This window comes from Cryptomeria japonica, chromosome 1 (genome assembly GCF_030272615.1).
Source record: "Cryptomeria japonica chromosome 1, Sugi_1.0, whole genome shotgun sequence".
Classification (NCBI taxonomy): Eukaryota; Viridiplantae; Streptophyta; class Pinopsida; order Cupressales; family Cupressaceae; genus Cryptomeria; species Cryptomeria japonica.
Genome location: NC_081405.1, coordinates 376,329,948 through 376,345,001, shown reverse-complemented (window position 1 = coordinate 376,345,001; position 15,054 = coordinate 376,329,948). Strand labels below are relative to the sequence as shown.

The following is a 15,054-nucleotide window of genomic DNA, read 5'->3' as shown; positions in this document are numbered from 1 at the left end:
ATGCAGAAAATATATACTCTATTTTCTGTATAAATTTATACAGAAAATGTAGCCACTGTAAAAAATTTATACAAAAAATATGGCCACTGTAATTTATACAGTGGCTATATTTTCTGTATAAATTTATACAGAAAATAAAGTATATATAGGAAATTTATACATAAAATATTTAAAATTTTTTTATGTATATGTTTTTTGTATATATATTTTTGCTCTATTTTCTATATAATAAAAATCATATTGAACTCCATTTTCTTTATTAATTTATACAGTTTAATTTGTACAGAAAATAGAGATATATTTTTTATAAAATTGGGTAGACTACCACAGAAACCCTACTGCTCAATCATATCACTTAAGAATTTCCCTGTTTTGGTTTTTTGTGATAGAAAACAATTCATAAGTGAAGGAACAATTAGGATTCATAATACATTTGGCAGTTACTATACTTAAGCCCCAATCCTTATTTCCTAATCATCAATCCTGACAAAGGATGGGGAATTACTTGTCATAGGGCGTTTAGAAAGCAGTCTACTTAACATGCTTATGAAATTGTGTCTTTATTATGACTTGCGACAATATGAAGTCTTAGCTTTGCCCAACTAATATTCTATTTGATCTTGATTTTGATATAACTTTGCATGGCATCCTCCTCCAATAGTCATTTTACTCTTCTTAACACTGCTCTTAACATTGTCACAGACATTGCTCTTACATCTACCTTGCATATCATTGATTCTTTAAGTGTCAAAGGTCTAATATAGGTGCCCATATAACTGTGTGTGACTTCTACTATTAGTTCTTTGTCTTGATGTCGTAAATTTATGAATTAATGTCATAGTTGTTTGTGGTCATCTACTAGATTATGTATTGAGCAATGATTGAAGTATACCATTGGTGTAAACTTGAAATTCAATTACATTTAGGTTTCCAATTTCCCATGTCAATGTAATTAAAATGCAATTATTATACACAACCCCAACCCTAGATCCCTCAAAAGTTTAAGACTAAGTGTAATTGTTTTACAGATCTAATTCTTGATCAGAATGCCGCGTCAAAAAGACTTTGCATGGACACATTGCACAGCAGTTCCTGGTAGCACGAAGGTCAAGTGCAATTGGTGTCTAGAAGAGATCAGTGGTGGAATTTATCGTTTCAAATGGCATTTGTCCAAAGAACGAGGAAATAACACTGTGATATGCAAGGCGTGCCCTGCAGATGTCTCGTATCAGGCAAAGCAATCTCTTGACGGGATTGCTGAGAGTAAGGCCAAAAAGGCAAGAATTGGGGTTGAACTAGGTTCTAGTTCTGCAGATCCCAGGATGAACCATTTGGGTGAGGAGGATGGTGAAGATGGGAGTTTCAGGGAATCTAGGTCGACACATAATTCTATAGCACGTGGACCAAACACAGGTGGAGGAAACACTAATGCTTTCTTCCAACCTCGTACCACACCAGGATCACAAACCACTTTGGAGAGTACGGGAAGGAGGAAAACTGTCACTGAACAAGCAAAGAAGGCAATTGCTAATTATTGGTACTCCTCTCACACGGCATTCCATGCTTCCAGAAATCCATATTGGCAACCCATGGTAGATGCTATTGCAGCTGTAGGTCCTGGGTTTCAAGCCCCATCTTGTGAGTCATTGAGGGTTGGTATGCTGAAAGATGTAGTAGAGGATGTTCAAGATGTTGTTAAACAACATGGATTGCAGTGGGCTAGAACTGGTTGCAGCATCATGTCAGATGGTTGGATAGATAGAAGGAACCGAACTCTCATTAACTTCCTTGTCTCTTGTGAGATTGGCATTGTTTTTTTGAAATCTGTGGATGCATCTAATATGACGAAATCCACAAATGCATTGTTTGAGATGTATGACGTGGTAGTTACGGATGTAGGGCCACAAAATGTGGTTCAATTTATCACAGACAATGTTGCTGCTTGTGTTGTTGCAGGGAGACTTCTGACAGATAAATATCCTTCCATGTTTTTTACACCATGTGCAGCACATTGCCTTGATCTAACCCTAGAGGACATTGGAAAAATTGAATGGGTTAAGGCGGCATTTCAGAAAGCTCACAAGGTTACCAAATTTGTTTATAATCACACAAGGGTTTTGGCTATAATGCGCTCTTTCACAGGAGGCAAGGAGCTAGTTCGACCAGGAGTGACAAGATTTGCAACATATTTCCTTGCATTACAAACATTACGTGAACAAAATGATAATTTGAGGCGAATGTTTGTTTCAGCTGAGTGGATGGAGTCTGGTTTCACAACTCAAGCAAATGGCATAGCAGTGGCAGAGTATATGTATTCTACCACATTTTGGGAATCTATTGAACAAATTGTAGAATTTTTAGAGCCTTTAGTAAAAGTCTTGAGACTAGTGGATGGAGATAAACCCCCCATGGGATATGTGTATGAGGCCATGGATAGGGCCAAGGAGGTGATAAGGAGTAAGTTGGAAAATAACAGGGATAAGTATATGCCGTTGTGGGACATAATTGATAGGAGATGGGATGGACAAATGCACGCTCCTCTCCATGCTGCAGGATATTTTCTCAATCCTCTGTTATTCTATAAGACTGATTTCCTGGAAATTGATGCTGAGATCAAACAAGGCTTCTTCAAGTGCATGGAAAAAATGTTTCTTGACTTGGAAAAATTTGATGCGGCTACGATAGAGCTGGAAATGTACAAGCATGCTAAGGGCTTTCTCTCTTCTAGGGCTGCTATACAAAGCAGAAAGACAATTCAACTAGGTAGACTCTATAAACTTTTGACAATCTCTTTATTTTGCCAACCATTAAGTTTGTTAAGATTATAAGATATTCTTAGTCTTACAATATCATCTCCATATAATGTGTTTTTCAGCTGCATGGTGGGCTTCTTTTGGAGATGAAATACCAAATTTAAGGTGGATGGCGGTGCGTATTTTGAGCCAACCATGTAGCTCATCAGCTTGTGAGCGTAATTGGAGTGTGTTTGAACACATACATTCTAAGAAATGCAACCGCCTATCACAACAACGACTGAATGACTTGGTATTTATTCATCACAACCTTCGCTTGAAGATAAGGAAAGCTCAAGGTGAGAATATTAATATATAGTTGCAGTTTTTTGAATTGTATTCACTATTCATTGGTTTTTCATTTGTAAGGGAAACACTAATTTCTACATGGGCAAAATCAGGAACTATTGAGGAATGCTTGCCAATTGACCTCGATGAGATATATCCAGAGTGCGAGTTGATTGCTGCTGATGATGCTGATGATGTTGATGATGATGTTGATGATGATTATGTTGTTGCTGATCGTCCGCTTGTGTCTGAAGATTTTGATATCATGAGGCAAGCCAACTTTCGTCCTGAATGGGTTGAAGGAATTAGGACAGGCTCTTACCCAGGAGCTTCATCATCAGGGCCTCCTGCCCTCTAGCATGTCATTGCCTACATTTGAGATTTTGGAATTTTGTACTTAGTTTACAGGTTGACTTTGTTCAAAGTCACAAACTATATTGTAATTGACATTTTGACATCTATCACCATCTAGATATTATTTATGGTGTAGTATATTTTGTGGAACGTAATCAGTGATATGAATATAAACAACGCAAATCTATTTCCTGCAATTCATGTTTTCAAGTGTCTATTTTATTTGCCTACAATATCTCTATGCTATGGAAATACCCTAAAATATATAAAAAAAGTAGTTTTTGATTGTTTTTCTGCAATTTTTTACGTTTTTTTGTATATCCGATTTTTTCCTTATTTTTTGAAAAAATCTTATACTTTTGTTTTGCCGATTAATTTCCCAAACGATTATTGTTTCACTGGTTATAACTATTTTTTCTTTCGAAACCAGCAATTTTGTGCCTCAAAATGTTAGCAAATTTTAATAATTTTCCTTTATAAAAATAAAATCTACCTTTTGATTTTCTTGATACTAATAATAAAACTAACTGTCTACAATCTGCAATACATAGTTTTTCTCCATATTATGGTTTGTGGCAGTTTTTTTTTCTTAACTGTTGCTTACTAAATCTGTATCTGGCAATAAAAAAATGTGAATTGATTATGTAATCTGCTTGCCTGATGTGACACTTCTATATGAAGGCAAAAGGTCTAGAATGGACAGCTGTCATTTTAGTACGAGCGAATGAGGGAGTCATACCGCTTATGGATGATGATTTTATAGTCGAACCAAGCTGTCCGAGAACCATTGACCATGGCATCATATATAAAGCTGATGTAATTAGAAAGGAAACTGGAACTGAAAGTAACACAAGCAAGGACGGCATCTCAGTATTAGGACCTTCTATCTCAGAAGCTCAAGGAAATTTTTCTAATGGACCAAACAGAGGAGTTGAAGAAGAGGTGTGTACTGTGTAAAGTAAATAAATATATATGTTTTTCAAAAAATTGCTTGATTGTTTAATTAGGACTTTTGAGTCAAAAGAACTTTAATTTTATATTGTAGTTTTTTTGGTTAATCTCTGTGTTGAATAGAATGACTTCAATCCTGTAATTTTTATGTTTGAAGCCCTTTCTAATAGTAGTATTTATGGACAGAGGCGGCTTATGTATGTGGCTTTGACTCGAGCTAAACGTTTTGTTCTTGTAAGTTTTGGTCAATTCAGTTACAGCTAAATATCAAGTGTTCACGCCTGCAAAATACTCTAATTTGGGTCATTTTGTATACTTTTTTAATTGCGTTTCTTTGACAAAAACAGTTATAATTGAAAGTTTGCAGTAATTTGTCCAAATTTATTTTCAACTTGGCTAATAATGCTTTTGCTTTGGAACTTGTGATCAGGTCACACATATTGTGACAGCAGGTGGGCAACAGATGGCACCATCACGTTTCTTAGCAGATATTCCACAAGGTGCGTTAATATTATATATTTTTCAGACATTGTATGCAATGTGGTCCAACCATTTGCGTCTGTTATGTTTTCTCTGTAACCATACATGACAAACAACTTACTGGATTCATTTATGAAAGATTACTATTACAAGTGTTCTTGATTTTTCGAAGTGTAAGTTTGTAAATTTTGTTCTATGTTTTTTATTAGTGACTTTGAATCTTTGCATTGAGGTTATGCTAGATTTCCTGTTTTCTTGAGGAAAGTCCTGTATGCAACTAATGTTATTTTATGCAGAGAAAATAAAAGCATAGGCAAAAAATGTTAGCACAAACCTAGTTGTGCAGATATATAGCATTTCTTTACCTCTCAATGTGCTGTAATTATTTTATCAAACTGATTGATTGATAAGTGCACCATATTGAGTCATCAAACGTGCAGGTAAGGTGGATATTTGTGTTGCAGATGTCCCTGTAGCAACTGCTTTATTGATGTTCTCCGTGTCTATGCATACCATGCAAGTTTGGCTTGTTATGTGTTGTCCCATATTGAGGTTAATGGAGTTTCCTTATATGTAATGCTCATGATGGCTTTTGGTATTCTTTATTAACAATTTTGTTACTATTACAAGAATTTCAGTTTCACTGGCTTCATGCAATACCTACATGAGGTGTTTTAAGCTCATTCCATCATGTCTTCTGCCTCCGGTTGCAGAAGCATTCTCTCTCCGGCATCTGCATTGAATAACTTAAAATATTAGTAATAGTCTTGTCTTCAATACAATCTTACCCTAAAAGATTGTATCACATGTAATCTTAAGAGTCATGCTCTATAATGTCAAGTGGTTGTCGGTCCACTACTGAGAATGCTTGGTTTACAAAGAGCCCACCAGGTATAAATTCTTGATGAATGCAAAAGCCGAACACTATAATGGAAGATGGTTGGTTTGAGTTGCAAATTTGGTAGAATCGATATCTTTTAGTCCTTGGCACTGAGCAAAAGGTTTTGAGATGTTTATCCTCCCAAAAACCTAAGAAATGTTATGCCTCTCTATTCTTTATTTTCTGCTCTCATGACAAAATAAGTAAAGCACTTATTGCTTTGTTGAATCTTGATGATTAATTGCTAAGTTAAAAATTACAATCTTTTGATCAGGGGCTTCCTTTAACATTCAGCATGTTTGCAGGTTTGGTGCGCAGAACAACATGCTATGAAAGTAAAACTCCATTGCCTGTTTCAGTGACATCTTCACCTACTTCAACAAAAATGTTGCAGTCTACTAATCATGAAAGTACTGAGAAAAACATTAAAGCTTCAACAAGAATAGCTCAATCTCAAATTGTGAATGTTGATAGATGCAATCATATGCAGCATTCAACCAAACGTTTTAAATCATCTACACAAAATGTTAAAAGGAAAACCATTTTGCAGTTCAATTGTAATGTCCCCTTTTTAGCGCAACATGATATGGGGTGTCGTTAGCCTATTCTGACATGGTCCCGAAGGCTAACAAGGACATTGATGGGATCCTGAGGTGTTTTGGCCTAGGTGTTTTCGATTTCAGGCCAATCGGTGCTGCTTTGACAGGGTTTCTAGACACTTACTATTTATAGTAAGTTAGTCTCCAAGCAGTGACTTGAAATTTTTAGTGTCTCCCTGGTTGGCATAACTATTAGTAAAAATATTTGAAGGCGACAATGATTTAAAGGGATTATCAACAATGTTTTAATATTTAACGATAAAGTGTAAAGTTAAATTAAATATTTAACTTTATTGTTATTTTTTAAAGTTGGGAATATAAAGTAATGTTTAAAATATTAAAAGTTCCCTTTAATGGTACATTGTGGGAAATAATATTTTATTCTAATTGTATTATCCCACATTTAGGAAATGAAGTGTTTGCATCCAGGGAGAAGATATAAATGGAGGTTGAGAGCTCTCTTTTGGGATAGACTGGGATGAATTAATGTTATGTTGTTGGATTTCGTAGAAATCTGATTATTGGGCTTGGAGGACGGAATCCCTCTTTGCTATCATTCTCTTCGCTGTTGAAAGACACAGTCAGGAGGATTAATGGTGTTTTCATTCAGGAAACACATTGGGCTTCATTTGGTGCTCTCGCATGACGTTTTACAGGAGTTTGAAAGTGCAGATTTGAAAATAGTGATTTGCTACAGTACCGCGTGAATAGTGTTTTTGCTACAGTACCGCGTGAACAGTGATTTGCTATAGTACCGCGTGAACAGTGATTTGCTACAGTACCGCGTGAACAGTGTTTTTGCTACAGTACCGCGTGAACAGTGTTTTGCTACAGTACCGCGTGAACAGTGTTTTGCTACAGTGCTGCGTGAATAGTAAAAATGCTACAGTGCCGTGAATAGTGCAGCTACAGTGCATGAACAGTGTTTCAGCAGGTTCTATACTTGTGGAGTCCAGGTTTGAATTTGTTTATTATCATATGGTCTGTAATATTCTTCAAATCTGATTTGTATGCTTGGAGTTGGAATTAAATAAATACCATCAGCATTAATCCTCTTGTTTTTGGTATTTGATATGTCTGGTTATTTTTATATTGAATAAACTTTGAAAGTTTTACAATAAATATCAGTTTACCAAATTTATCCTATAGCAAATCAAGAACCAAAAAATCCAGTAGTCAGCTTGCACGCCAACTGTTTGATAAAATTACACTAAGTAAAAAGGACATAAATTTAGTACCGAACAGGGGGTGCCCATTACATCAATACATCCAAGTCAAATTCAGATATGCCTTCTTTAAGTTCTCATTTAGAGTGCTCTTCACTGCAATCATGTTCTAAAGCCAAAAATAATAGATCTTTAATGTTGAACTCAGATAAATGTGTAGGTGACTCTGATGATTCTGACTTTGAGAGACCTCTTAGGAATGGGAGAAAAAGAAATGCAAACTCCCAATCTGCTGAGAGTAAAAAGTAGTCTGTCACTTCAGAAACTGGACTACTTGAATAATTTTTGATTGATAAGCTGTGTAGATTAAACAGATAAACATTTTTGGGTGGAAAATTTTTGTTAGTCAAATAAAGAAATCGGTTAAAGAAATTCTGTGAACAAACCTACTTTTCTGAGATGATTCGACACGGACTTAAAGATTGGCTTTAATTATTTAAGATTTTTAATGTAAATATCGGTAAATAAAGAATTGTTTTGGAAATTATAATTCTAATGAAATATTATAAAGGTAACATTCAATAGATTAAGGGATTTTCTTTCATTGAGATATTGGTGATTGTATATGTGCAAGAAATAAGAGCTTTTTAAAATTCTGCTACACTAATAATCTAGATCTGATAAAATGATCAAAGCTAATCAATAACAAATTAGAAGTAACTGGAGAAGACTAGATATTATTTTGATTTGGATTGATAGAGGCTTAACCTTGCTGTTGACTTGTTGGAATATTGTGGCCAAAGATCTTAATTTGGAATTGAGATGGGGATTTGTGTTGTGAAATATGGATCGAAGAATAATGACAGCGATTCTGGAAGACTGATTGCCGTGAGTTATTGATCGTCTCCATCATTGAATCCGGTTTAAATACAAGAGGAAAGGTTGCCTACGTAGGGACATGTCCATACGTGGCAGTTGCCACGTATGGACATGTCCCTACGGAGGCAACCTTTCATAACAATTAGTTTGTTTATGTTTAATTTCCAAACTGTATGCTCTGTTAATATATCACTCTCTAGATAATAACCGATTTACCATCAGTTAGATTCACGAGGGCTATATCTTAACACTCCCTCTTAGCAGGAGTGAATCTAAGTAATTTTCTTGGGAGCATATTCTGTCATGACTTCCGACACAATTCGGGACAACATTTAATATAGTCTTGTCATGACAATAAACTCAATATCATGATATCCGGCTCAGTCCGGGACAATCACTTAAGAAGTCAATCATGAGATGATCACATACTTTAGGATCAAGATATTCGGCACAGTTCGGGACAACAACTTAATGTAGTCAATCTTGACACTTGGTCAACTATTGTCAAGATCGTCACCATGAAATAGTAACCTTAAACATAAGAAGATCGTCATCTTCTTGAACACAATTAGAATATTGCAATATACATTTTATTTATTTATTCATGAACAAATTACACATGGTAGGAATTTCATCCTAATAATCTCAATTATAGTCTAGTCATACCAAGTTTACTTCTGAAGTATTCTATCTTCAATCTTGCAAGTGGCTTGGTGAAGATATCAGCATTTTGTTCTTCAGTACTGATGTACACTAGTTTTATGACGTTTCGATCTACCATATCTCTTATGTAGTGATAAGGGATCTCAATATGTTTGGATCGATTGTGAAAAACTAGACTTACTGAGAGCTTGATACAGCTCTGATTATCACAGTGAATTATTGTTGAATTCAAATTTTTTCCAAATAATCCAAATAATAACTTTCTTAGCCATACCGCTTCACGAGCTCCCATGGAGGCTGCCATATATTTTGCTTCGGTGGAGCTTTGTGCAACTATTGATTGTTTTCTGTTGAACCAAGATATCATAGCAGAACCAAGATTGAAGCAACACCTTGTAGTACTTTTCCGGTCAATGGTACTTCCGACCCAATCAGAATCAGAATATCCTTCAAGTTGAATCTCAACATTTTCATACTTTAAGCCAAGTCCGATTGTGCCTCGTAAATATCTTAGAATGTGTTTAGCAGCCATTAGATGTATCTTCTTAGGTTCACACATGAAATGGCTTAATACATTTGTAGCATAGCAGATATCAGGACGAGTATTTACCAAATACATGAGTGAACCGATGATTTGTCTGTAGAGTGTGGGATTTGTAGGTTCTGAATCTTTTGCCTCAATTTTCAGCTTGTGCAAATTAGTTTCCATTGGTGTAGCTAATGGCTTACACTCCATCATCCCAAATCTAGTTAGAATATCTGTGGTGTACTTTCCTTGATTTAGGAAGATGTAGTTTTTCTTCTGCCATACTTCTAATCCCATAAAATAATGTAGAAGCCCTAGATCCTTCATATCGAATTCTGTTGCCAGATCTTGCTTACATTTCTCAATGAGATTAGCCTCTCCTGTTATCAAAAGATCATCCACGCAAAGGACCAATATAATCATATTGCCATTTGAAGCCTTGAAGTAGATGTTGGGATCTGCTAGGTTCTTGGAGTACCCTAGTTTGGAGAGATAGTTGTCTATCCTTGCATACCAGGCCCTAGGTGCTTTGTTTAACCCATAGAGAGCTTTCTTTGGTTTACAAACATAGCAATTTTTATCACGTATGGTGAATCCTTCTGGTTGTTCTATATATACTTCTTCAATTGAACCATTTAGGAAGGCAGTCTTTACGTCCATTTGGTGAATTTTCCATCCTTTGGATGTTGCGATTGCAATGATTGTTCTTACTGATGTATACCGGGCAACTGGGGCAAATGTCTCTTCATAATCAATTCCTGCTTTTTGAGAGAATCCCCTGGCCACAAAGCGAGCTTTATGTTTTTCAATGCTGCCATCAGATGCATATTTGATCTTGAATAACCACTTGGATGAGACAACTGATTTGTCTTTTGGTCTAGGCACTATATCCCAAACATCATTCTTTAGTATAGATTGATATTCTTCAACCATAGCATCTTTCCAAGCCTATTTTGATAAGGCTTCTCTGACATTTGTTGGTTCAAAATTTGTGAGTTTGGTTAGAAGTGCAGCATAACATTTTAGAGTTCTTGTTCTCTTATTTTCTTTGGAAATTTCATTTGGTTCTACATTATTCTCTTCAATCATTTTCCTTGCCCATAGAGGTCTTTTCTTGTTATTGAGTGTTTCAATATTTTCATCAACAAGAGGTTCAGAAGCTTTTATGATGTCCTCCCTCTCAGTGTTTGAAGGTTTGGAATTTTCTATGATATTCTCCCTCTCAATCTCAGTTATGTGATCTTCTTCTTCTTTAGTAATGTTATCATCCTCAGGTTCTTTGAGTGTAGTGTTTTCTTCAAACTTTACATCTCTACTTATCTCAACAGATTTTTTCCCTGGAATGTAAATGCGATATCCTTTAGTATTTTCACTATAGCCAATGAAGATACCTCTTTTTCCGGATGGTTCTAGTTTTGTCCTCTTTAGGAACATGTATATATACGTGACAGCTAAATATCCTTAAATGACTTCAGTCTGGTTTGTTCCCTGTAAAAGCTTCTTCAGGAGTTATGGTTTCTAGAACTGAGTGCGGACATCTGTTTTGAATGTAGACTGTTGTATTTGAAGCTTCTGCCTAGAATGAAGTGTGTAAGTTTTGGTCATGCATCATGGCTTTTGCTGCTTCAATTATGGTTCTGTTCTTTCTTTCTGCTACTCCATTCTGTTGTGGATTATATGGTACAGTATACTCCCTCTTAATCCCAACAAAATTACAAAAGTCTTTGAAGTTGTCAGATGTATATTCTCCCCCATTGTCGGATCTTAACACCTTAATTTTCTTCCCTGATTGGTTTTCTACTAGTGCCTTGAATTCTTTGAACTTAGAAAGTACTTCATTTGAGTCTTTGCACTTTAGAAAATATATCCATGTTTTTCGAGAGTAGTCGTCAACAAAGATTATGCAGTATAAGGATCCAGTTAGGGATGGTGTTGACATGGGACCGCATAGGTCTGAGTGAATTAGTTCTAAAATAACTTTTGATTTGTGCTCACTTGAGGGAAAAGAAACTTTCACATTCTTTCCCAAGGCACATCCTTTGCAAATGCCCGTGTGTTCAGATTTTAGTTGGGGCAGTCCTGAAGTAATCTTCTTTATGTTGGATAGAGCACTATATCTTAGGTGTCCTAATCTTTTGTGCCATAATTCATTATTATTTGAAACTTCAAGATTTAGTGCTTCCTTTTGATCACTGGATAGTTTGTATAGGCTACCATCTCTTGAACCTACTGTTATGGCATTTTTGATATTTGTATTTTTAGGCCAGAGTAGAACTTTATCTTCATTGAAGGTAACCCGATATCCTTGATCAGCTAGGCCTGAGATTGAGACTAGATTTCTTTTTATTCCAAGTACAAACAAAACATCCTTTAATTGTAGAGATACTCCATTTCTTAGTTTGATAGTACAGGTCCCAATTCCTTTCACAGGATATGTGGAGTTATCTCCAATAGTAACCTCTTCACTTGAGTGCCCATTAAGTGTTTCAAACTGATTTCTGAATCCAGTTATATGCCTTGATGCTCCACTATCTACGATCCAAGTGTTTTTATTTGTATTTATTTCGCTTGATAGGGCTAAGAAGAAAAGTGAGTTTTCTCCTTTGACTTCGGCTAGAGTAGCTTGTGTTTTCTTCCTTTCTGGACAATTCCTGTGAGTGTGCCCATATTTGTCGCATTTGTAACACTGAATTTTAGACATGTCTTTTCTGATGGTTTTTATTTCCTCTCGTCCGTTTGGAGAACTTTTTATTTTTGTTGAAGGTATTTGTATTAAGTGCTTGGATTTCTCCTTTTTTATTTGTCCCTAATCCTCTTGAGATTAGTCGAGATTCCTCTTGAATGCACTCATTCTTAAGTTGTTCAAATTTGGGTAAGGGGGGTGTTCTGCTAATACATTGAATGTAGGATTCCCATGAAATTGGTAATCCTCTTAGGGCTATGAGAGAGATTTCTTGATCATCTACCTCATTTCCAATAGTTTGTAATTGGTCTTTTACTTCAGATATCCTTGAAAAGTATGTAGATATTGTATCATCTTTATTCATCTTTATGTTTAAAAGTTGTTGTTTCAAGGTTAACATTCTGTCGCATTGTTAACTTCATATGTATTTTTAATGGTTTTAAATACTTCATATGCTTTAGGCAGTCTGGCTATAGATGGAAGAATATGATCTTTGACTGAGTCAATAATTATTTTCTTTGCTTTATTATTACGCCTTTTCCAGGTAGATTTCTCTGGTTCATCATTTGGCATGTCTAGATTTTCTTCTATGTAAGACTCTAATTCTAGTTCTTCAAGAATGACAATGATTTGTATCTTCCAGGAAACGAAGTTGGAGCCTCCTTCGAGTCTATCTTCCACTCTCATATTACTTGACATTTTGAATATTTTCTTAGTCGGATATATCCTCTGCGTATATAGCCTCTGCGTTGATTTGTTATTTACTTCCGATAAATGCTTATGAGTAATACAGCTGTCTAATTTATTCTCTGAATATGCTGGCTCTGATACCATGTTGTGAAATATGGATCGAAGAATAATGACAGCGATTCTGGAAGACTGATTGCCGTGAGTTATTGACAGTCTCCATCATTGAATCCGGTTTAAATACAAGAGGAAAGGTTGCCTACGTAGGGACATGTCGATACGTGGCAGTTGCCACGTATGGACATGTCCCTACGGAGGACACCGTTCATAACAATTAGTTTGTATATGTTTGATTTCCAAACTGTATGCTCTGTTAATATATCACTCTCCAAATAATAACCGATTTACCATCAGTTAGATTCACGAGGGCTATATCTTAACAATTTGCAATCAGGTGCTGTGACAGGAATTTCTGCTGCTGTAGAGTAGGCTGTGTCATGTAGTCCAGTCCCAATGGTGCAATTAGGTACCATGCTGGTGCAATCTTCAAAATTTTGATTGCCTCTGCTCTTGTACTTGTATTTGAGTGTAGTTGTGATTAGAACCATGATGGGACTTAGTTCAAGATGAAGTAAAGGTCTATTGCATAAACACTAAGCAAAAAATGCAAATGGAAATTTGATGGATTAGTAATATGTATACATCAAGCTTTAAATGCTCTTGAATTGGATATGCTTGTTTGACTTTGTTGTGGTTCCCCTTGTTTCAAATAACCTTGGGGATGTCCTTCAATATATGTGTCCACACTTGTTAAATTGAAGTAAATGGTGTGTGGGCCGACATGATAACAACTATGTTTGCGAAGTGTCATTTTGAAGCTGAAATGATGAATCTGGATTTGGCATACTGCGTTGGGACGTGGCTAAACTGGCTCCAAACCTGCATGTTAAAACTCGTGTTAATGATTTTCTGAAAAATCAAAGCCGCGGCTAATTCTGCCGATCATGATCAATGATCTGTAATTTTCACAAAAATCAATAACACGAAGGTTACTGATCCATACTGTGCGGTTTTGGAGCCAGTTTAGTTGTGGCCTATTGCGTTGTTTCATTCAACCTAACTCTTTATAGAAAAAGGTTGTGGAATGTGCAGCGATGAAAGTTGAGGTGGTTTGTAGTGGCAAATATTTGATTGATGCTGGTTAGGGGTTGTAGGTCAAATCAAGTGTTATGACTTTACATTTACTACATGTGTGGAAAGTGGCATAAGATGATGCGATAGTGAAGGGTCTACACTTAGTCTTACATTTTGCTTCCAATTTTGTGTATGAGTACATGAATCATGCATTGCAAAGTAAATATGCAATAAAAATAAACATGTGTGATGAGGATACAATATTGATTTAGACAATGCCTCATTACCTTTGCGTGCTTGTAAAAACAAGTGATCTTCCTCATTTGTATAGTTGTTAGTTGTACTTGCACAAGTGTCACTACTAAAACCGTAATCATCATTCAGAGCATGCACATATTGGAAACTATGTCTCAACCTTGCATCCAAATGTTTGTATTTATTATTTTGTCCTCACATGTGTAAGATGATTTTCCAAATTAAGGTGGCATTCTTGGCCATGCGTTGATTTTGTAATGTTTTTTATATATTGATAATCATTTACAAATATTCATCAACACAAGACTAGTACAAGCTCTTGCGAGCTCAACAATGAGACTATTAGCTACCCCATTCAAGCAACCACACTAGAAACCACCTATGGAAGACCAAGAGTCACAACTTAGAAATCCACTTATTTAGAAACTACCTCCACAATAGAAGCCAACAATGGAAGACCAAGAGTAATAACTCTAGAATTCCATATTAAATGTTCCTTTGGAATTTGAACTTGAGTCTCCACGATGAGAACTTGATGCTTCAACCTATAACGTCATAAATTGCACCTTGTGCAATTCCACGTCACATGACACCTCCGCTTTAAGCTGAATCAGAGACAAACCTTGGCTTCCATCTCACTTGCTTGCTTAACTTGCTTTGTCATCCTTTTTGTCAACTTTCTCGACTATGTTGACTATTTTATTCCGGGACACTTGT

General features: G+C 35.8%; 2 protein-coding genes across 2 annotated transcripts in view; both read left to right on the top strand.

Annotated features, from left to right (window-relative positions):
* LOC131070892 (ATP-dependent DNA helicase srs2) overlaps positions 1-13,437 on the top strand; it is a 113,816-nt gene extending 100,379 nt beyond the window's left edge. The window contains exons 10-14 of the mRNA XM_058006557.2: positions 4,116-4,376; positions 4,572-4,619; positions 4,816-4,885; positions 6,051-6,302; positions 13,403-13,437. Coding sequence (XP_057862540.2) covers positions 4,116-4,376; positions 4,572-4,619; positions 4,816-4,885; positions 6,051-6,302; positions 13,403-13,437 — 666 coding nt within the window. The remainder of the gene's footprint in view (positions 1-4,115; positions 4,377-4,571; positions 4,620-4,815; positions 4,886-6,050; positions 6,303-13,402) is intronic.
* Positions 2,628-3,591, top strand: LOC131874599 (uncharacterized). The gene is made up of 2 exons (XM_059218188.1): positions 2,628-3,091; positions 3,194-3,591. The coding sequence occupies exons 1-2, from the start codon at positions 2,863-2,865 to the stop codon at positions 3,436-3,438; spliced, it is 474 nt and encodes a 157-aa protein (XP_059074171.1). The 5' UTR covers positions 2,628-2,862; the 3' UTR covers positions 3,439-3,591.
* Positions 13,438-15,054: the final 1,617 nt, after the last annotated feature.